Source organism: Neolamprologus multifasciatus, chromosome 7, assembly GCF_963576455.1.
Source record: "Neolamprologus multifasciatus chromosome 7, fNeoMul1.2, whole genome shotgun sequence".
In the NCBI taxonomy this organism is placed as follows: Eukaryota; Metazoa; Chordata; class Actinopteri; order Cichliformes; family Cichlidae; genus Neolamprologus; species Neolamprologus multifasciatus.
In genome coordinates, this window is record NC_140445.1 from 52,409,429 (window position 1) to 52,433,413 (window position 23,985).

Here is a 23,985-nt window from a genome sequence, read left to right on the forward strand (position 1 = left end):
CTCAGTCTGCCTGAGTCCCACACAAGCAATTCCCAATCCACACCACAGCCAAGTGACAAGTGTTCTCTCAACTGAACAACCTTCAAACTGTCTGCAGGTACCCCAGAAATCACAAAGCACAGGCAGGACATCCCCATGTGGGGCCTGGCCAGCCATCCGGGCCAGGCCCCACCACCACCAGAACAAACAAATACATACCCCAAAACAGCTCTCTACACAAACCCACTAAGTAATGTAATTGATCACTGGGGACCAGAGAGTTTTTCAGAGGTGGCAGGCATTCTCTCCAGACTAATCTGATCTAGAGGAAAACATCTATATTCAGTAATACAGAAATCATTTTTCAATTTTCAATTCATGAGACTAGTTTTCTTAGTGATGCATAAGGTGGTAAGAAGTGTGTGTGATGTGTTTGCTTCCATGGGCAAACACATCACCAAGCCTTACATCACTTAAAATGCATAGTTTGAAAAACTTTATTCTCATCTAGGAAGACAAAGCCCCTGCACTACTACAGTCAACATTTCACAACCTTCACCAGTTTCCTCAGATTCTGTACCATCTCATAAGTTGATAAATCTAGGTTAGGGAGGATCTCTGTCCAGCACTGAGGAACTGACCTTTCTCCTTGTCGAGGGGGGGCAGGATGCTGTTGTCCCGGCACACCTTGAAGTAAATCTCCTGCTCAACACTTTCCGGGATCGCACCCTGGGGAATGATGATGCTGACGCCCGTCTCAATAGAACTCAGGACCCCTCCGTTACAGTTGAATATCCCACGGGCAGTGGCCACCACCGTGTGCCCTTCATCTTCATCGTCATCATCCAGTGCACTGGGGCTGAGGGACAGAAGCAGAGAGGAGAACATCATCAGTCAAATCAGTGTAGGCAGAGAATAATGTACAGCAGAGGGCACGAGAGCAAACCCCCTGTGCGCAAACAGGTTTCTCTCCCTTTCTCAGCAGCTCCGTAATTACTTTCTCTGAGAACTCGATGCTACTAGGGGTGAGAACATGTCTTACCTTACAGGGATGGCCTTGGGAATGGCGTTGATGTTATTGTGCTGGTATTTGGGCCTGTTGTCTATAGTGCGTGTGAAAGTGTCTAGGCCACTGTCGTGATCAAGGGGCTGCGGTGACAACTGAGGTTTCCCACTACTGTTGCTCACCACACTGGGCTTGCTGAGGAGGTCCGTCTTCGCCTGTGTGTCATTGGGCAGCAGATTGTGGTTGAACTTGGGGCTCTCAAACTTGCGCTCAAAGGGTCGGGCTGCACTGGTATAAGGCTTCGGGACGTAGCGGTTATAGCTAGTTGGTGCAGGAGTGCTCAGGGTTTTTGGGTGTGCTGCATCAGTGCCATTGACCGGGGATTTGTCGGGAAGGCCCCTCGGGGGCAGGTAACTGCCCGGTGTGGGTTCATCCCTACTGGTCGGCCTAAGAGTTGTCAGCTCAGGTTTAGGATTGGGTGAGGTCAATGGTTCAGGTACGGAGTTAGCTGAAAGAGGATATAATAAATCAAGTAATTTAAATACAGTCTTGATTAAACATACACAAGAGATTATATATACAGTTATGCACTTTCTATATGTACTGAAGAGTTTAGCTACTACCAACAAATGAACAAAATCAAGATTTTTTTTTGCTAGATTTACAGTACTGTGCCGAGCTTTGACACTTGGATATCTTTCATCAGTAACAAGCACAAAAGGTCCTGCCACAGATAGTTTTGCTTACAGTTCTGGTCTGACTACCATGCAGCCAGTCTGATCTCACAGGGAGAGAGAGAAAAGTCTTTTTTTTTTTTAAAGCCATTATCACTTCAGGGACAGTCCTACAAAATTACATAAACACAAAGAGGTAGCAGTAGCAGGAGGCACTATGTTTACTTTACAATGCATGTGTGCACAAAAAAAGGCTAAAAAAAACCCCCAAAACATTCTAGACAACCAATGCTAGTTTGGAAACCAAGGTCTTGTTTAAGAAATCAATTTAAGAACAAACAAAAAGATGTGAGAGGAAGCAACTGGAAACAGTAGGAAAAGAAATATGAAGATATGTATATGACTGTATATGAGAACAGAAGAAAAAAAGTGGCCGAAAAAGGCAAAGCTTATTGGAGAAAGCATGTCATGGCACAGATATAATTCATGTCATGTGTATGTTATTCATGTAATAACGTACAGACGAAGGTTTGAAGGCCAGCAGAAAGTTTAGGAAGCTTACCATCGCCAGGACTGAGTTTGGGCAGTGTGGCGGGTGGAATGGCGGAGGCCGGGGGCCCATACTGTGAAGAGGGACTGATTTGTGGCAGAGGATCGTATCTTTTTTCCACTGGACTCACTTTCTCCACAGACTCAACTCTGCAGTTAGATGGCACAAACAATTATTATTCAACAGCTGCGACGACTTAAAACCTGAGAAATATTGTACAACAGGCAGCACTTTTGGCACAGGCTGAGCTGTTATACCTGTTGTATGGGTAGGATAGCTGAGGTGGTTTGGGCACATCATGGAAGCGGTTAATGCCAGGAGCGGGCTGGCCCATGGCCTTGCTGTCAAAGCTGCGACGGTCAAAGTAAGACAATTGCTTTCTGTAGTATTCCTCATCCTCATCTGGGTCATAGTGGTTGGAACGGACTACATCATCCAGGGGCTTGGTGTGGGGCTTCTGTGGTTCAGGAGCCCTGCAGAAAAAGACAAACAGCAGAATGATTGAGGCAAATCAGAAACTGTACACTAACTTAAAGTAGAGTCTATGAGATTAATTTATCAGATATCTTTTAAATCAATATGAATCTTTACAGCTGGGCAGCTCAGGCAGCCAATGACACTGAGGCTAACCTAAAGGGCTTGCGGCATCCACTAGATGGAGCTCAAACTACAACGAATGAATTCTAAGACTCCTTTTCAAGGATCTTATGAGCGACTGTCCTTCACTCACCTACCCTGTAGTCTGGGGTTTTGCAGCGAGGGTTACATACCTATAGGAGGACTTCTCCTGCTCTAGGTTGCTGAGGGAATTGGCTTTAAGGACTGGTCCAGGTGCTATCACAGGCTTAGGAATATCTGCAGGCTGAAAAAACAAACATGGTCCTCTGCTTTAGTGATTCTTGAATTAGATTTAGATTTTGCACACATATCTATTATTGTGCCTGAAAGATGTAAAATTCTTCAGACAAAAGATTAAAAAAAAAAAAAGGAGGAAAAATCTCATAGAAACAAGCTTGCGTTTTCAAGATAACTACATATCAATGAAACATAACAACGTACCATATCCTGTTGGACTCCATTTACACCCTACCTTGTATATTTTATTATCATACATAAATGTTTTTTAAAATAGGATTTTTATTCAAGATTATAGCTATCTGTATTTAAACTAGGACTCTAACCAGTTTGCTGTTAGCAATACAAGTACAAATATTTGAAATGCGATGAAGTTAATACAGAGTTCTAACATCAAGTTTTTAACGTCGTTGTGTTACTGAGCCAGAATCCTTATTGTAACTAAGGTGAGATAAACATACCCGGAGTACTGATGAATCAACTCCCTCTTTAGCCCTGTCCATAGAAACCGACCGTTTATTCTCAAACATCTTGACCCTGTTGAGCACTGACTGTGGTTTCATGGCTGGGTCCTCATCCGGGTCTTCCTGGGGTGGAGGTGGAGGAGGTTTGGACCCTGGGGTGATTGCTGGATCGCCTGGGGAGGGCAGGGCCTCTGGTTTAGGTGGAGGAATGGTGGGTTCAGAGTTTCTCATAGCATCATGCATCCCTGGCTTAAAACCCCGGTTTGGAGGCCCAGGCATGTAGGTCGACCTCAGACCAGAGTCACCGTAATACTGCTTCGAAGGCTCTGGTGATCGAGGGGAGTTAATGGGGAAGCTGTGGGTCTCTGCTTCATATGGGGAACGTGCATCGTAGCCTGCCGGAGGGAGAGGTGGTGGAGGGGGCTCATCGTAACGAATCGGTCCAGGTTTACTGTGGCGAGGTCTGCCATCATAGCCCACTGGTGGGGCCTCATCATAGCGTGGCTGAGGGGGGCTGTAGTCCCTTCCCGGTCCATCCTCATAGGGGGACCGGGGATTGTAGCCTATGGGTTGCTGGTGGCCCGGCTGGTACCCCGCGGGCTGGGAGGACGAGGTCTGCTGGTCATAGGGGGGCCACTGCTCGTTGTAATGAGGCACACGGTTGTCGTAGTGCAGGTGAGAATCAGTGTTGTGAGGCTTTGGTTCCGTGTAGCCGCCTCCATCATATCCGTAAGGCGGGTGGTCGTATTCGCGGTATGGCTGTTTGTCCTGGTACGGCGGCTGGTGACTATAGCTCACAGACTGCTTTAGGCTATGGTTGATTCGCACAGGGTCCTCCATATTGTAAAGATCTTTCTTGTACATCTGTGAAGAAAAAGAACTAAATGAATGCATCCATCCCATTGCAAACTTTTAACAAACCAGTGCTGCAGGACAGAAGGCAGCCAATATTCTCCCAACACCAGATTAAGATTAAATTAATTAACAGGAAATAAACTAAAACCTTGAAAAGTTTGACAATAACATTAACCAAAGAAAATCTCTCAACTGATGAATTAAACCAAGATTAAGTCAAAGTGCATTTACTCAGGCAAACCTTTTCCCATTTTTAAAAACAGTTCTGAATGCCTGTTTGACAAGATGCCTTTCAAGAATGGTGGTTATCCATATAAACACAAGTGAATTTTACATCTTTAAAGTTTGATAAATGGCACACCAGCAAGTAATTTGTACATTTCTGAAAGGCCTCGTTTCAAACAAATGATGTGTAGCCTGTAGACAGCAAATCTAGTTACAGTACTTCCTATGGAAGGTTGATCTGTTGGCATATACAGAGGGCGTAACTACACAAGAGAGACATAATGCAGTGTGCAGATGCAAGTTTGTTTTTCCATAGGGAGAATTGCTCATTGAAAGGAATTTATTACCAAGAGTACTGTCTGCAGGTTAGCTTTCATCATGCAAAAAACATTCAGTTTGCATATAATGCAATGTCAAACTACTGGCACTACGACAGACGACACATCTACCCACTACGATGCTACTGTGACACTATTTTTCATCTACAGAAGAAAAGTTAAAGCTGAAAGGAACCCAAAAAACATTAGGAGCCATGCAAAGGAAGTAAGGCAACAGTTAGGGCTGGTTGTGGATGTCTTCACCCTGGTCAAAGACTCAGATGTACCAGTCCTTCTGGTCTCCCAGCCCACTGTGGTGCATGTGGACTAGTCTGTCACACATTTTCTCTGGAAGCCAGAGGCACACAGTGGGCTCAGTGAGTCACACAGTGTGGGCGTGTCATGCAGAGAGCAAGTGGAAAGCATGTGTGAGAAGACAGGCAGTTAAAACAGCAGGCTGGGGCCCAGGCCCGGTCCGAGTGGCTGGTGAAACAGCGGGTACCTTTGGTTCTGGACCAGGCAGTCCAGACGGGTGGGGTTCATGTGGTGGTGGTGGGGGCTGAATAAGCTCAGGGGCAGGGCTGGGGCTGCTAAGTGAGTCAGCCTGAGGAGCTGCGGCTGCAGCAGGCGGCTCCTCTAGGTGCACACCCTCTAGCTGTACAGACTGCTCAGCAGCAGGGGTTGCTACAGACGTCGGAGGCAACGAGGGCATGGGCACAGCAGCCTCACCTTGCTGTGAAGTATTGTTAAGAGACATTTATAATACAGCCTGCCAAGGGCACAGAAAGTACAGCTTACCCCAACACCGTGATCTTCTTCCTTACACTGAATCAGTTTTACACCAGCCAGAGAAATCGCTTGCAGAAATGTGATTAGAATCGATAACATACCAGTAGCTTCTAAAAATATTCATTACTTAGTCAAGAAACTTTTAATCTTAACAAAAAGGTCAGGACACATCACTAAATACAAAGGAGCAATTCCTCTGCTCTTCAGTCATATAATTTCACCCATGCATCCATCTTTGAAAGGCAAAGCCTGTCTGCAATGCCAGATATGAACTTTACCTGCTGCGGAGCAGCCATCTTGAACCCAGCAGGGTCTATGCGATTGGCTGGGTCAGGCTGCACGGGGTGCTGGTATCCAGGGTAACCAGGGGTGTCCTGAATTACAGGAGGATCTTCTCGCACAGGCTCTGAGGAGCGGGTGATGGCAGGCTCCGTGGGCAGACCCACCTCATCATTCAAAGTCTCATCTAATTCCTGGTCTGTGTATGCTCCACCTTCTGTGTCTGTGTCCTCATAGTCAGAAGTGTGGCGGCTGTCTGTGCTATACATTGAGTATTCACTACCTGGTGCTGAAAGGTAGGACAAGCGGTCATCATGGATATCCAAGTCATCCTCTGTAGTACCATCCGCCTGAATAGAGCAGAGAAACAGTTACCTGATGGCTCATTTATTCACAGTAATGGTGTTCAGCACAGCAGAATAGACTCACCTTGCCCTCTGACACCCACACCAACTGGTTCTGCTGTTGCTGGATGGTTTCCTTTAGCGCTCCATACCAACCATCGTTCATATTGTTCAAGTTGATGGTTGCTAAGGGAATAGTTTACATTACAGGCAGCTCATTAAGTACAAAGCATGTTAAAAAAAAGACAATTTACATTTTTCATTTACTGGTATTTTTATAACTCTCTCACACTTACTGGTGAACAGGTGGTGATTATTCTTCCTCAGTTTAATGGCTCGCTCATAGAGCTTCCTGGCACTCTTCCTGGACTCTGGACACAACCTGGTCCTCATGTTCTTCACACCCTGTTTATTATCGGGATTTAGGAAGACTACAATCGGGTACCACTGAGCATAGTTCAGCCTGTCCACAGCATTTGGAGTGATGTCCAGTACAGCATGTTTGTCCTTCATTAAGAAAAGAAAGAGTTATTTTTAACAAATACACGCACACAAACAATGATATATTATTTTTAAAATCCATGCATGTATCATAAAGAGAGGTGTGCTCACTCTGTCGATGATCTGCTTGATAGTGTGAAGACGAATTATTCCTGAACTACGCTGGTCTGTTCCTGCATCTCTCGGTTCACTCTCTAGAAAACGAGGTAAGACAATTTTAAGACAAATACATTTTCTTGAGTACTAAATGTGTTTTATGCAGTTTACCGACATACTTGCAAGCTCAAAAAGATCTGGCTCTTCTCTGGAAAGCTTTTCACGAGCAACATCAGCAATAGGTCCAAATATTACAACCGGTCTTAGAAAGCCAGCTGCACAAGGAGAAAAGAAACCATTAACAGACTTATAAAACTGTGCTGTTACTCTTAAATGGGCTAACAGACATGTCAAGACACCTCACCCTCTCTCAGCACAACTCTTTCATAAGCTGGGAACTTTGTTTGGACTGGCTGTGAAGAAAGATCCTCTCGGCTCTTCCTCAGGTTCCTCTTTGAACTGCGAAGACCACGGAACCTCCAGAAGTCAGCCCTGTCTCCACCTGCTGTTTTGGGGAGAGTGTATTGCACACTGGAGAGCTGCTCTGCTCTGTAGACAAAAGCAGAGATACTGTCGTTAGGACTAATATCAACACTGCCAGTACACAAAGACATCACACACACACACACAACAAACAAGAAACTCCACAAATATGGAGATTAACTACAACTCGAAAGGAGATGAGAAGGGATGCTTTCACCTGTTTTTGTTGGGGATGATGCCCCTCTCCACCTCCTGATGGTTCTTGCCAATGCGAATAGCCAGCCAGGAGCCTAATTTGCCGTTGTAGAGGGTGTCCACCACACGGAACACCTCGCCCTTGTTAAAGCTCAAACCATACGGCGATTCCTTCTCATACTCAAAGTGTGTCCGGATGTAGAAAGAGTCACCAACATCTGATTCCACAATCCGCCGATATACTGAACAGTACAGAGCGTTAAGTCAGTATCAGCAAACCAATCAGCTTATTAGATAGTTCTTAGTTCTCTTTTCACTTCCTTTACCATCTTTCTTCTTCTGGGCCAGAATGGTGACCTCTTCACCCTTAGGAAGGTCCAGGAGGAAGAGCACCGCCTCCTCTCGGATTATGTTTGCAAAGTCAACATTATTTACCTAGAATTTGGAAAAAAGCATGTTTCTGGTTTATGTTTTTATGGTTTTCATACAAAAAAATTTTATTTTGGATTTTCAAGTTTAAGCAGAAGCTTTTATTGTTCAAGGAGTACATCTCAGAAAATGTAAATCTCCATTTAAACAGAGGTTCGCATAGCTTTTCCTGTTCTCTGAAATGCCTGGGTAACTGCAGGTTTTATTGCACTACAAGAAGTCAAGTCATTCCTCAATATACTCAGAGAATAGAGGAGGAGGAACAAACAGTGAGATATACGACTGTGAGGGAATGGGACAAACACAGCGAGAGGAAACGGTGTTTTTGTGTATGCTCCCTCAGGGCTATTGCTAAGAGACCAGCTTGAAGATAGAGGAATTTTGGAGCAGCCAGAGTGTAACACCATGAATAAATAAGGGAATGTTTCAGAAACATTTCCCATAAAACACTACTGTTTACACGCACTATGATGTGCCCACTGTTAAAACAAAATGGCTTATCCCTTTTTTCCCCTTTTCTCCCCAAACTTAAACAGCTCCCCTTTCTTGTTCTTTTTTACATCATATGTGTTGCAGTTTGTCTCACTTCACAATCAGCTTATGTTAAAAATAATCTTACCCTGAGAATTTGGTCGCCCTCCTCTAGGCCCTCCTTAGCGGCTGGACTATCTTCCAGCACTCCAGCTACGAAGATGCCCACGTCGTTCCCCCCAGCCAGCCGCAGACCCACACTCTCCCCCTTTTTGAACTTCACCAACTTCATGCTTGGCCTGAGAATAAAAACAATTGCCAAGTTCATTTCTTTTGATATGACTTAAATGTCAGCCAGATTTCTCTACAGAGATTTCAGTATTTTTGCTAATAACAAAAATAACAACAGTAAACATTCTCAGACACAACCACTGATCACTCCGCGTCCTGCTCATTCAACTTGGCAGCTAACCATTAATGGGGGTCCCGTTGCCCTCGTTTTCAGCTACAAATCTTCATTACAGCACACTTCACAGCTCAAAATAATCCACAAGCCCTTTTAACTGTTCCCTTCAAGACCACCCTCCCTGTTGTACTTTCTCCTGACTGGCTGCACCTTGAAAACAAAACATGTGAACAGCAGGTGGGAGGGGCTGCTGTGCTCACAGTCAGACCTACACTTCTGAGATGACCACATTTAGGGTATCCTTTTTATCTGAGGCTAATGAGACCCAAGAGTAGAGAAAAAAAACCTGCCACTGAGTGTTTAGAGCAGTCTGAAGCCTGCAGATACTGCGCTTTACAGATAAGACTGTGCATGGAAGCATTTTAAAACATTTTTCTAAATAACAGCTCTCCTGATGTAGTCAAAAGTACTTTTTTCCCCACTGTGTGTGTGTGTGTGTGTGTGTGTGTGTGTGTGTGTGTGTGTGTGTGTGTGTGTGTGTGTGTGCGCGTGCGTGCGTGTAGGATATTACTATATTGTAAACTTTACCGTAGGATGCTATCATCATGGGCAGTAGTTGGCACAGGAGCATCAGAAGGACTGACAGGCAGGTCTACATCTGGCTGTCCGGGCTGAGCATAGACTGGCTTGGGTTCTAAATACAGATGTGCAGAGATTCATGTTATTACGGCAGACAGATGATGAACATGTAACACTGGCTGTACATCATCATAAACAAAGGAATACCCACACACAGACAGAAAATGAGTGAGAATAAGAACAAAAACAACAACAGCGTGCATACATATAAGCAAAATATTATCACACACATTCTTGTGTGCACACACGCACACTCAAGGCACACAGTGTCCTGAGCTAGGAAGTCAAAGAGAGAGGCAGCAGACTGCTGGAGGCTGGGGAGGAACGTCAGGCTCGATCAGCTCATATGGTTTATTTTCACTTGGCTCCAGGCTGACTCAGCCAGGCTCGGCAGGCGTCTGGATCTAACTTTTTAAAAGCGCAACTACCAAAAAAGGGCAAAAATAACTGTTTTGAATAAGAGTTCATGAATTCATGTAAATTTTCTGCTGCAAACGATAGACAGGGCCATTACACACCGTTTCTCAAGATTCACACTGATTTACAAATGACTCTTCTTAGACATACAAACCAACATGTAATTTTCTGGCTAACTGATTTACATCTGACCTGGGAGGGGTGGGAGCTGTTTCTCCTCTCTGCCTCCTGACTCCTTCGGTTTGGGCAGAGGTACCTCTTCCGCTAGCTTCGCTGGTGTTGAAGCCGGTTTTGAGGCCCGTTCGTCATCACGACTTCTGTGACTAAAGATGCAAAAAGATGTTTTTGTATAACCTCTCTTTAGAACATGAGGCACGAGATCATGAATAATGCATTCTGCAGATGTAGTGCTGCAAGGCAACATGAAACTGTCTCTTAAACAGAACATGCATTTGCTAAGAATAGCTTCTTTCTACGCCTGCATCTTAGTGTTGAAGGTCATCACTTTGTCTTTCCAGTCTTTTGTGCTCTATTTTTAGAGCAGCTTATCCAAGGTGTCAGAGTGGGTTCTGTCCTCCAGGTGAATTTCACTGTGAGGCTCTGGCTTTAGACCAGCTTACTGTATAAACTAATATACAGTGACATATGATGTCCAAATTTCCATGCATTTTGACAAACAGAAATTTCAGATGCTGATTGTGATTTCTTAACAAGTGATAGGAACAGGAGGGATAAAGACAGGCTTCCCAGTGGCATAGATCTGTGGCTCTCCTGGTCACATGGCTAACTTTTTGGGAAGAGAGCTGCTTTGTTCACAGACTGTGTGACAAAGTAACCACAAAGGATCCTGCTTGAACTGGCTGGACAGGAACAAACTACTTTTCATCCCAGGCTGCACTTAACTGCCAACTTCACGAGCTGAGAGAAAGGATTCCAGATCACTGATCAGGTTCAAACAAACAAATCAAATAGCATCCTGTCACAAGAACTCCTTCCTGTTAACTAAAATACACAAGGTAGCGTGCCCGTGCCACTGTTTAGAACATTATAGAGATTTTCGCTTTTTGCATATTAAAAATGACAAGAAATGATGAGCCTAATAGGAAAAAATAGAGAGCGACTTAAAACAGGCAGCTGGAGGTGGCCTTTTATTACCGCGTGTCATGATTTCCTTTGTGGTGAACATGCAGTTTTGTCCACCAAAACATTGAAAAGAAGAAGATCCAGTGACACATTCAAATGACTCTCTCATCTTGAGAAGAAATGTCTCTAAATAATTGATGTCTGATATTAACAGCAACATCCATCAGTTAATAATTTGCTGTTACACAAAAGACCGATCTTCAACACACAAATTCATCACTTCTTTTAGACTGAGGGCTGTGAATATACAGTCGTTTGTCAAAGTCCCAGCAACTCTACTGAACTACATTAAATCGAATAATTCATTTATTAAATCCTCAATACCAAACCACCAAACGTATGGATTTCTCCAGCTGCTGAAGTATAACAGGAATAACCAAGTGCAGAAAAATCCCATTCAGCAACAGCTTTGAATTATGGCACCATGTTTAAGAGTTAAGAGCAGTGAGCTTCTACGCTCAGCAGAGCAGACTCTTGATCTGCTTTCAACTGTAATTTTGACCAAGACCGACTCTTTTGCGGCTTAACAGCTGACTTTTATTTTTTCTCAGGTCAGTGAGCAGAGTGAAAGGGAAACAACTGTGGTGCTCTATTGAGTTTAAATGAAGAATTAATGAGGTACTTTCAAACAACGTTAGAGTCAAAAGAAGTGGTGAATGGAGTAATGGTTGGTGCTAACACACACTACCTTTCATGAGAAAAACAGAAAGGAGGAAAGGAAAAAAAGCTTGTTTTAAAGCTTGGAAGCAAATATCATTAGTTGTGGTTACTTAAAAGATGTTAAAGTCTTACTAAGTGGTTGCATAGAACTTATTTTAATTTTACTCATTTGCAAATTACTGTCTTAATTAATCAAAAACAGTCTAAAAACCAGTAGAGAAATGATGCTTAGGACAACCCAGTATCAAAGTGGTTATATCCTTGCATTCTCCTGCATTTCCAGTCTGTCTCTACCAAAAAACAAAACAAAACTACAAACACACACGCAAACAATTTCCCAACACCGCCTGGAGAACTGAGGAACAGATCAATTATTACATTAATCATAAATTAACCCTAATCCTGAGAGCTCAGACTTCTCCAAATACACTAAGGGACTTTTTTTTAAATTTACCATTAAGCAAAGCGACCAATAATATGGTTTTGTACTCCACCCACATTTTGGTGATCGATGGTGCTGTTCAAGTTTAAATTGGTATTGTTCTAAACTTCATTCCATCAAACATAGAGAAAGTTGTGAAGAGAAGAAAATCAGAATATATACATACAAAAATAACAATATTTATTGCAACTACATCCCACGATTTTATTTATTTCCTGAAAGCCGGGTTGATGTTCTTTACCTGCCATTGCTGATTTGTGGAGGTGAATGTCGGGAGTGGTCTGAGGGTTCAGATCGTCTGTCTGGAGAGCGGGAGCGGCTGCTACGATGTCTGTCATGTGATCGATTGGAATGGTCGGATGCCAGAGAATGGATATCTGAAATGTCTGGTTAAACATAAAGATACTGTTAAACGGCCGCAGCCTCAAAGTAGCCCTGACAAGTCTGACTTTCTTTGTATCCACTCATTTGAGTTGAATTCACATCACTCTCACCATCTCTGTCAGAAGCGTTGGCTGAGGGAATACTGTCATCGAGGTCAGGGATGTTCAGCAGGGTCGCTCTCTCATCCCTCTGAACCACCATTTTTAGCTTGCCCTTTGACCTTTCTATCAGCTTCTTGGCATCAATCAAAGAGAGGTTCTCTGTCACTGTGCCATTAATCTGAAAGAATCAGCAAAACAAGCCATCAGAAATGACATGAAGTAAACATTCGTACACAGCCACAGAACTTGAATGAAAAGAGAAACAATATAAAAGGTGACATGTCTGGGGTTATTATCTTAATGGTATGAGACCACATTAATGTTCCTCCCCATAACCAGTCTATGCATTAAAAGAAAGGATCAAGATGTGCATGTTGCTAAATGTGACGGTGTCCTTCTACACAGCATGTTCCCAAAACATTAATACAATGAGACAAAGTAGTACATACTGCACATCCTTCTATCTGAATCAGGTTAGATTATATAAAGAACATGATCAAACATTTTCAGTTTATCTTCTATGTTTCTAGTGATTCTCTGCCTTTCCCCTCTCACCTTCAGTACAACATCCCCCTCCTGGATGTTGCCATCCCTGGCTGCCAGGCTCTCAGGGGAAATGTCCTTGACAAAGATGTGGCTGGCCAGGCGCAGGCCATATTCTGCTTACAAAGTGAATGACAGCAACAAAGACAACGTTAGCACAGAGTTCACGTGACAACACCACACTGACTGCGATTCTGCTGACATCTGCTTCTCCCACTGGGATTAACAGTACTGATTAAAGAAGATTAATTGCTCTTTTACTTAGATTTACTTGAGTTTACTTGGATTTTGCTGTGGCTGGCAAGTTTTGTTTGCTCTGGCAGTTAACCAATGCTGATTTGGAGGTTTTATTCTCTTCTAAAAGAGAATATGGTTGTCTGTTAATAGTCATGTAAAGCAAATGGCAGGAGATTCCCTGCTTCACTGGCCACTGTTCTGACTCCCTTTTTATCCCCGACTTTGTGAGCCTCACCTTCATTTTTGCGGGATTTCACGAGAGTGACCTTGGCGGGCCGTGGGGGCAGGTTGTGCGAGCGGCGGTCTGAGCGTGGGGAGAGACTTCTTTCCCGTGAGCCGCTGCGTTCACGTTCCCTGTCCCTGCGACCGCCGCTCCGCCCACTGCGCCTGCCCATAGCGCCGCCCACACCGCTGTACGCGCCACTGCGTCCACTTCTCGTTTCATATATCTCTTCGTCGTAGCTATCCTCCTCCTCGTCATGCTCTGACATAGTCTCCCTCTCTCCCAGGCGGCCCATGGGGACGTGCACCTTCCTCTTGCGCCTGATTGTCTAAACAAAGGGAATAAGACATGAAATGAGCTTGACAACCAACATGAGCCAAGCACTCCCCTTATCGTGCACATTTCTTCTGCTAGTGAACTACGAAAACATATGAGAGAGCCCAAATAACATTATTAGCAATATACATATCTCTGCTACAAACACTTTTTAAGTCTGACTACAAATTGAGCTTTCAAAGAAGACTTCATAATGGGATGTGACACTCACAATTTTGGCGAGCTTCCCACTTTTACGAAGCTGCTGAACAGCGTACGCGTGCTCCACATTATCCATGGAGACAGCGTTGACCATAACGACTCTGTCATTTTCCCTAAAGAAATGAGATACCAAGAACAGACAGACAGTGGAGTCTTTATGGAGCAAGCAGTGTAATTTAATACTAAAAAATGAGCTGCATGACTGGGTTCCCGATAATACAACTTAATCTTACTGCAATAGGCCTTCTGCGGGGCCTCCTTTCAGCACATCTGAGATGACAATGGAGGTCTCACCACTCTGAAAATGAGGGTTATCCCGTCCACCTGAAATGGCTATCCCAAAGCCAAACCCTGGTGCCTGCACACAGAAATAAAAACAAAACACAAAAAAGATAAGGATGTGTGGATGGACCAAGACACTAACTGATGAGTAGAGACAGATGTATTTAAATTACCACCTCCTGGTACGAATCCAACAAAATAATTGTTTGTAAAACCACCTCTACAGAATACAGCAGTCGAACACTTTGAAGCGATGCAGTTTGCGTGCAAACAATGTGCACAAAGATGCCAGATCAGCATTTATACCAATTATTTATGCTCCACAGCCAAAAACATGGAATCGTGTTGAAGAAAAGCTTTGTGATAACTCTGCTGTTTTGTCTGTTCCACGTGCAATTAATTACACAGTGAGCTAACTCCCTACATGCTGTGATCCTGAAAATAGCAGGGAAGAAAAATGCTGAGATGGGAGATAGAGGGAAAATAACGTAAACCAGGTAGGGCAGAGAGCTTTTAGGATAGGGCATAATTTCAACATAGACAATTATAGAGAGTAAAGGAAGGATAACAGATACCCACCCTGTGTAGTGTTACTGTGTGCTGTTCCCAAATGACTGTCTCCTCCATTGCTGCACTCTGAAAGGCAAAAAAATTGCGCAGTGCTTAACACATAAGCTCCAGAGTTCAGACAAGAAGAGTCAAAGTAATTCATTATTCCAACTGATAAAAGGTGGAAGAGTGGCTCCCAAAATACATCTGACAGTGTCTCCTTCAGTGTTTAACCTTTAACAAAGTCTGCATAAAAGGTCAAGTGTGTTGTTTTTTTAATGAACAGAGTAGGCGTTATCTGTCCAAGCTAAATGTCTGCATAATGTGTAGAGTAGCATTTACCACTTTTGAAGCAAAAGCTACTTATACTGAAAAAAAAATAGAGGGTAAGGGTTTGGACTACTGCTGCTTTATCAACATCAGCCACTTGGGCAATCAAGGCTACATTTCATTATTCATATTGTATTATTCATACTGCAAATAAAAGATGTAAAGATTATAAACAGCAAATCGACTGTGAAAGCACACTGAGAGACTTTGGTAAAAAAAAAAATTAAAAAGATGAACAGAATATTTGAACACACAATAATAGCACTGATTATTTTTTGTCCTCTACCAAGGTTCCTAGTGGAAGGGGGAAGTGTTTCACCACTAAAAATTAAGACAGGGTACACATCAGGACCCTTGTTTGTTTCACACTGTTGCTGATTCACAGTGATACAGATGACACAACAGAGCACAGCAACTAGCCCACGCACACACCATAAACATGTTGGTTTTTAGACTAGACAGTCTTCTTTGTAGTGGGTCCACAGTATGAGGTTCCAGGTTTACAGTGAACTGAGTACAATAGCACAACAGAAAAAGATCCTCCTTCATTAAATAGGGCCACACTGGCAGTAAGTCTCTAAAATTGAAGGACAACCTCAGCCCCATTAACAACCACAGAGGATATGATTAAGGTCACCTCAGTCAGCTGCTGGGTTAACGCCATCCTCTGCGACCTACAGCCCGCTTCTTATCTCTGCCTCTGTATCATTTTACCTCCACTGCAATCTCACAACACATTAGACATTCAAGGACTGCATATAAAATACTACGAGGTCATTCCCATTGGGGCAAATTACAACCACCATCACAGCACTTAATGCAATAACCCCCATCTGTCATGCAAAATGATCCTAGCCTTGTGATCTTAATAGGTGAGACTGCCACACATATCCCCTTCTGCTTTGCTGGTTATTTCTTTGACACCTCGAACGCTTACTGTATAACCACCTATGCAGAAATCTCATGTTGCGGTACATTAAAATGTGATGAAAAATGAGCAAAGGGAGATTACTCTTCACGCTGAAAAGGAGCATCGGTTCCAGTGCTTAGACCTGCCACTGAGACTGCTGTCGACGTGTTGGCAGCTTCAAACGCAAAACATCTAGCAAGAGTCAGTCCAGTTTCACACTGAAAGCCATTTTGCAGCACATCAGTATGACAACTTGATAATGGAAGTGCTATTAAGCCACAAAGAGCGATAAACAGCTAAAAATCTTGGATGGTCTGCAGGCCAAATACTGAACTACAGACCACTATGAAATCTCATATAGGGAATAGGGATATTCAGTTAATCACTTTTAATCAGTAAAGCTACCTGTCCTTAATGGCATCAATCAATTATGAAAACAAGATAACCCATCCCATTACTTTTACCCCCAAATTCATCCCCCGTCAGAGTGTGGCAGCAAAAATATAAGGTACTAAGGGATTGTGAGCCCAAGGACGCACAATTTAATCAACCTTACGCAGTAGTTAAGATTCAGGGAAACCCTTTTTTAAACTATCAAAATGTATTTTGCAATATTGCACAGTTTTAAGTCATCACCAAAATGTGTGTGATGAGAAACACTAAAAACACACCCAGAGATTCTGAAGTTGAAAATAACAACAGCCATGCTGCTGCAGAAGCAAATGTCTGAACAAAAAAAAGTAACTCAGATGTGAAGAAAACAATGTCCAACTTTTTTTTGTACAGCAGAAATCATATTCAGAGGCAGCAGCTTAGCTGACCAACTGCTGCTGTGCCGTTTATTGTTTTAGCACCCTGGCCTCCTTCAACACATCATCCTTATGTCTGCTGCGACCTGTCGGCCAAGTGCCAAAGATTAGCTGGCGTCTGGGAATACAGGCAGCTAAATAAAATGCCACAAGTGGCCCCAGACGTGCTCAGCTTGGCAGCAACAGTCACAAACTCCTCAAGCAGCTTATACTGGGGCTCACACAAGGAGGGTGAACCAAAGTTTGAACAGGGGAACTCCCCCTGGCCTTTCACACTGAATTATCTGCTCTTGAGAAAGGGTGGGGTGGGGGGCATCTGAATATAAACAAGTCTGGTGAAAGCAGAGGAATGATCTCCCGCTAGAAAGTTTGCTCTTTCAGGGAGGAGGATTTATGCCCCAGTCTTCTTGATCAGCACTGTGCAAATGCTGATGCCAAGAGCTCAAACATCTTGCCTGAATTTATAGACACTTGCTTCTAACTGATAAATTGGGGGGGTGTGTTTCAAGTTGATAGTCAGACTTTCAAAACTCCTTTATAAGCATTTATGCAGCATAACACAAACACGTACGCCCACACGCGTATAATGTTTTAGAGTGGGTAGCAATAGATGTCAATTTAGTTGTCTGGAAAACATGTTTAGAGGACGCTTATTAAGCTCCACTGAATACAAATAAATCACTGAAAAATTGCAATGGGGCAAAACAAAAGGACCGAATACCAAGGGAAAAGACGAAAAACAATCTCTCACTCTCTATCACATGCACACACCTTTCACTGTGAAGGGATATAATTTTGCTACCTCCTCCTCCTGCAGAGCTTGTTGCTCTGGTAACAGAGGGGGAACTGTGTGGCTTTCTAGTGGCCTTTCAGGACAGGTCTGAAGGTTCCTCTAAACTGTAGGAGGTAAATTTAAAACAATAAATAAAGACAGGGCCAAAATCAATTCATAAAGTTCATAAAGTTTTGTGGCTCAAATGAGCACTACTATTTTTTTTGCCATAAGATCTAAACAGTAAACTAGTGACTTGATATTTGTCAAAAATAAATATGTTCATTTCCTGTTCCAAAAATGTCCAAAACATTTATTTTAAGTAAACACAAAGTAAGGTATGTTGTTTTCAGTGAAATGAGCATAGGTTGCTGTAAAGTTGCACCAACATCTTGTGACTGATGACTTTCAGTGCCATAATGTGTACACCCTTTACAGCCACAATTTGGTGCCAAGAGAGGCTTCATGCCTCAAGCTAAAGCCAGGCCTGGCAGCCGCTCCACAGTGAGACACACCATGTTGGTTGGGTCATGCTTGGGGGATTACAACTAGGCAACATGGGAGCCAGCACTACAACACAGATGGACTTTAATGCAGATGGAGAACAGAGAGGAAAGCTCTGCTCAAAGAGGACTGTGTCAAATCAATGCACAAATGGTAAAACAACGTAATCATCAATGAGCCCACTGGGCTTTTTATTCCTCTGCAGAACAAACTATTATAGCATGTCCATAAAATACTGCTCTGCCAGCAGTCTTTCAATCTTTTAATTTCCACTTGTAAATCAATTACAGACTGCTACTAACAATTATTGTCATTACTGATCATAGCTCATCTTCCTGATTACTCCTTCAGCTGCTCTATAAACCAAAAACTGTGAAAAATGACCAACCTAGTTTCCAAACAAACAGATGACGTTCAGATTTAAGAAGCTAAATCTAGCTTTCTTGCTCAAAATATATTTTTAAAAAGGCACATGTGTATTTTGCAAGTTGAGGGGCAAATGGCTTCTTGTTACAGGTATTATCTGTATGCCAGTGGCAATAAAACTGAGCAATAACAAACTTACATATACTTGTGTGCCCCGGAGGTCCTCTCTCAAGTCAGCGAAACAGTAAATTTTGTCTACTTGGCAAATACTAGCAGACAGTTTGGCAGGGAGCTGTGACAATTCTTGTCACTTTCAAATAAAGGGCCTGCAACTAATCAAATGTTCAGCTACAAACCTGACTTGCAATGATTATGAAAACAATATAATTAACATAAAAATAAAAATAGTGCTCTAGTTTTGTTTTGCGTCACTGAATTGAGCAGACCCCTCTCCTTTTACAGCGGTGACCTTCAACCCTCCCCTAAAAGCAAAAACCTCCCTCCCTGCCAGGCGGTAGCAGGTTTGGTTAAGCTTGAGCCAAGATAACAAAGAGAGAGCCTGAAGGAAAACTAAAGAGATAAACCAAATGGATACACTTTTTGTTTTAAAGAGTTTAGCACGATAAGCCTAACTATGTTCTCTAAATTGTTTCAAACAATCTGGATGATAATATTTATTTTACCATAATCAAACAGCCCTGCTTAAAAAAACGCAACTCTCTGCGTAAAAAAAAGCAAATAATATTTTGTTATAACTGAGGCAACATTGTGCGATTTTGTGCTGAAGTATGGTTTAGGGGTGAGGCAGAGACTTATTCAATTCTGACCGCTCTGGGACCAGAGTAGCTAAAAATAGCTCTCATTAATTCTACTGTTGTGGTGCTGCAACAGAGTGATTTAGGGGGGAACCTTGCAACATGAACACTGAGGAACATTTAATAGGTTCTTGTTGTAGTAAATGCCACAAATCGACCAAAACGAATGATAAAATACTGCAAAGAAAATACATCCACTCTCTCTTTGTACTGCCTATTTATTGTATTTCTCTGTAAGGTCTGAGGGGGAAAAAAAGAGACTTTGATCGTTCTCACAAATCTGTTTCAGTGCCAGTGTGATGAAAATGTGACTATTCAAATTTCAAGAGTAGTAATGAGTCGAAACAAATAAAATGTGATAATTAAAGGTTTAGAGGTGGCTGAAAGCAATAATTCACAATTATTTTTGTTCACATGCATCAGCACATGATTAGCAGCAATAAAGCCAAATGAAGCCAGGTCTGCTGCAAGCTTAAATATTCAACCCTAGCAATAAACATACTGCTGAGTTAAAACAATTTTTTCCCTTTTGCTTCTCTCCAAGACAGTTTTCAAATTATACTGCAGCCAAAGACAAGAAAACAACAACGTGAATACACAACACTGTGGCTGCTGGCAATGAATCAACAAAGTAGAATAAGATGATTGATCACTTCAGCAATTGAAATCGATGTACTAGGGAGTGCTGACAACTGCTAAAACTCTCCGGCCGGGGAGAGCATAGCCCAATGCTAATGAGAGCCCATGCCTTAGTGCCAGTCAAGGGTTCCCCTGAGAGACAAGTGACACTCTACACATACAACATGGAAAGACACTGTACTGCGGATCTCTACCTGAGGGAACACAGCGGCAGAGATGCAGGAGAGCGATACGAAGGTCAAGAGAAGAAACCCAGAAGACTGATAGAAAAGTTAATCAGCAGCCATGAAGCACATGTATTATCTAAAGGAAACTGTGAAACTCCCTTTCCTTCAATTTTACTCCTTTCATCTATTTGCTGCATAAGTATTCAGATAACACTGATGCATAGAAGATTAGAGGTACTTACATGAATTCATCCTGCTCACTACAGAGGACACAGAGAAAAGCGTCTCCAACTCCAACTACTCCCCAGTAAATCCAGCAGGAGATTCCTGCAGACGCACATCAGCAGCCTCAGTGCATGACCGCACCAATCAGTGCTACGAGGGACACTGCCCCCACCTTCCTCTTTCCTTCTGTTAGATTTGAAACCACAGAAATTACGACCACAGGTGAGGGGTTATAAAACACACTCCGCAGCTATACCCTAACGTTTCCTCTGGCCCGTGAGGGTCTGTGTCCTCTACCAACATCTTCCTTCTGAATGTATCCTTCCCTCTAACTCTGTCCTTACACACTCAGGGGATCGAAACAAATCCCCTCCAGCTTGGCAGCGATCTGTGTGGGATCTGCAGTTCCGCTACAGCATGGGACTCCTCTGTACTAGCGAACATCCATCCGCAGTGTAAACTGCTGTATCGGACTTAACCCTTGAGCTGCCGTGTTAAATCGGAGCACAATCCACCAATTCGCTCAGCTTGTGGGACATTACAAACCACCTCCTGCTTTTCTCAGGTGTGCTGCATTACATGCATAAATTATGCTAACCGTGTTAATGAAATCCCACAGAAGATTGCCTGTTCTGTTAGCTTCATGGTCAGTATTCACAGATTCCATGATTACAGCAAAAACACAACCACCTTTAAATCTGACATTTATATAATCTTTGGGTAAAATTAACAGATTGATGACACTGCACATGAAATGAAAAGACCCACACAGGGAAATACGAGAGGCAGGCAAAGCAACGAAAACCTAACATGTTAAGTAAAATGTTCAATCAGGAACATCTAACAGCTAAAATATCATTGTGTTTTGTTTGTTGTCACTTTTGTAGCACTGGTTCAGACTACTCTAAATGCAACTGTAGCTTCAGTCAGGGACATTATATAACCAACTATAGTGCGCTTTAGCTATAATTTCAAACATGAAAACATACTCCCCATGCTTATCATAAAAACATCACCAGTTAGACTGTTTAGGCAAGGGAGCATGTGCTGTGCATGGTCACAGCTACTCCCTAGCGATATGAGTTGGAAATGAATATCAACGAGCGTGCTGAAACTGAACTTCCAAGAATGCAACCTCTGCAGTGCAGGTATCTCCACTGTTGGCATTTAACTTGCATATGAGCGCATTTCAGATGAGTGCAAATGTGAACAATATTAAATGACTGACATTTTAATGTCTAACAGTAACAATGTCCAAAATCAGTGCATTCAATCAGCTACCAGCTGCTTTCAGTCAGCCGTATACTATAGGGCATTTTTTACTAAGCCCAAGCATCTTTAAGATTAAAAATAAGACATCTGGGAATAGGAAACACAAACTAATGTGTTTGTTTCTTTTTTTTGTTTGGTTTCACATACCTATTATTGTTATAATTAACTGAAATATTATCTTACCCATGACATCTAACTATGTACAAATCTGTGCAGGTACTTTGTGCTCTTTGCTGTAGCTGCAGTAGAGAAAGTAAAAAAAAAATCTATTAAAGAGAAAAAGGGAATTATGTGGAGCTGCAGTTTGCGTTTTCACCATCCAACCACTGGAACGCCCCCTGTTGAGACATTTATGTGCCTCTTTGAAGCACAATCCAGTGTTTATGGTCTGCATATAATCAAGCAACCTTTAGAGGACACTATAAGACACCATAAGGGTGCTTGCGTTTATTTCAGTAGTCAAGTCATTGATTTGAATGCTTCTTGTCGTAGGGACAATCTGCATGGTTGCACAAACATATGAATTCTTCCCAAGGCAACTTCAGGCATCTGCACTATATGCCAACCACCCAGCCACCCACACACACACCAAGTCTGTGGAGAGCTGCTGTCTCCTTCGCCACCAATAAGAAATGATAAGAGTGGTCATCAAGGAATGGAATGGCGTTACCCTTCACTTTACAGCAGCATCAAAAACTACTGTACTTCTACTGTATTACAGGCTGAAGTAGCAGCATTTTATTCTGAACTTCATCCTTCACAACGACATCAGCTACCCACATAAAGCTCTGGGTGCCTTTTTGGACATTAAACTATAAACCATCCACTCAACCTCATGCACTTAAACCTCCTTTACTGCCTGTCACAGAGTGCTCATTACTTCTAAATTTTCTGACATTTATTGAGACAGTCACTACAGACTGCTATAAGGGCATCATTTGCATACCCAATCTTTACACTGCCCCCTTTGAGCATGTTTGGCAGCAGTGACCATTGACACAGATGCACTGTCCATCCAGACAAAGTAAATGGATGACTCATCTGAGAATGGCTTATGTTATGGCTTGTGTTATTACACATTTGGTAGAGAAAGTGGAGAATAATATGCACCACAATAAAAAAAAATATATGAACAAACACACCAACTATTACAACAAGAGTTTTTCAGCCTCTCATATTGTAAAACAGCATTGACCAAGCATTCAAATTTAAATAGACTAATAAACAAAAAAAGCAGCAGATTTTCACAAGTATGCAAGGACATGAGCTCACAGCTTACTAAGGCCATGTGGGACATGAAATCCCACTCATCAGTCAGGATAATGATAAAGCTGGACAAGCCTGACAGACACCCAGTCACCGGCGGGGAAGGGGGGAAGAGTTAAATTTACATCCCTCTCAGCTGAACCTGAGAGTGGTGACAGATTCCACACATAGTTTGCTCTCTCCACTAGCTCCTGCCTCCCAGCCTCCAAATTAATTATTTCCACATCAAACTAAAAAGGAATGTAAAGAACCTGAGCAGCTAGCTGTGAAGACTTGGTGGTCCTGCCACTACTACATCTTCTTTAAACAATGTGTGGCTACACACAGCAAAACACACATCTACAGGGTCAAAAAAAATGGGGTCCAAAAATGCTTTAAACATCACTCTCCGTGTATATTTTTCATGTAAAGATTTTTAAAAATTTCTTTTAAAACGTTTAAATATTTGGCATAACCTGAGTGAGATAAGCTAAAGAACCGCCAGTTCCCTTATTTAAATGAACTACAGCTCTATTTCCAGTAACTTGAACTCATATTTACAGCATATTAACTTCTGCAGCAGTCTGTGTTTGAACGTTAGAAACTTGAGCTGTACATTCACAATTCACATTAAATACCACGGTTATTGCTTTTACTAAAACTGGTGCTGGAAAACATTGCAAACCATAAAAGAATACAGATCATTTAATTGCTTTTAGTCTGTGCTTGGATTTCTATTAAAGTGCATCCTGGCCTCAGATTACAACTATACCTTTAGCTTTCTACTCTTTATGTTTCACTATTTAGGTTTCCTTAGTAACAACACATTTCAAATTCAAAATAGTACACGGTCCTA

General features: G+C 42.5%; 1 protein-coding gene across 17 annotated transcripts in view; it reads right to left on the reverse strand.

Annotated features, from left to right (window-relative positions):
* Positions 1-23,985, reverse strand: part of tjp1b (tight junction protein 1b) — a 72,415-nt gene that overhangs the window by 8,558 nt on the left and 39,872 nt on the right. For 11 of the 17 annotated variants that reach the window (XR_014875086.1, XR_014875087.1, XM_085166310.1 and 8 more), the window contains 25 exons: positions 15,106-15,162; positions 14,478-14,602; positions 14,255-14,357; positions 13,720-14,035; positions 13,260-13,366; positions 12,714-12,882; positions 12,461-12,605; positions 10,167-10,297; positions 9,507-9,612; positions 8,661-8,811; positions 7,939-8,047; positions 7,635-7,854; positions 7,299-7,483; positions 7,114-7,209; positions 6,950-7,032; positions 6,634-6,844; positions 6,423-6,523; positions 5,993-6,343; positions 5,428-5,658; positions 3,526-4,392; positions 2,980-3,071; positions 2,467-2,682; positions 2,222-2,358; positions 1,022-1,493; positions 621-838 (listed from right to left, as the gene is read on the reverse strand). Coding sequence is in view for 15 of the 17 variants with exons in the window: in XM_085166310.1 (XP_085022436.1) it covers positions 621-838; positions 1,022-1,493; positions 2,222-2,358; positions 2,467-2,682; positions 2,980-3,071; positions 3,526-4,392; positions 5,428-5,658; positions 5,993-6,343; positions 6,423-6,523; positions 6,634-6,844; positions 6,950-7,032; positions 7,114-7,209; positions 7,299-7,483; positions 7,635-7,854; positions 7,939-8,047; positions 8,661-8,811; positions 9,507-9,612; positions 10,167-10,297; positions 12,461-12,605; positions 12,714-12,882; positions 13,260-13,366; positions 13,720-14,035; positions 14,255-14,357; positions 14,478-14,602; positions 15,106-15,162 (4,999 nt within the window). In the remaining 2 variants the exon portion in view is untranslated. Of the gene's footprint in view, positions 1-620; positions 839-1,021; positions 1,494-2,221; positions 2,359-2,466; positions 2,683-2,979; positions 3,072-3,525; positions 4,393-5,427; positions 5,659-5,992; positions 6,344-6,422; positions 6,524-6,633; positions 6,845-6,949; positions 7,033-7,113; positions 7,210-7,298; positions 7,484-7,634; positions 7,855-7,938; positions 8,048-8,660; positions 8,812-9,506; positions 9,613-10,166; positions 10,298-12,460; positions 12,606-12,713; positions 12,883-13,259; positions 13,367-13,719; positions 14,036-14,254; positions 14,358-14,477; positions 14,603-15,105; positions 15,163-20,629; positions 23,981-23,985 lie in introns of those variants that run through there. The other 6 variants (XM_085166311.1, XM_085166307.1, XM_085166320.1 and 3 more) reach the window with 4 other exon arrangements.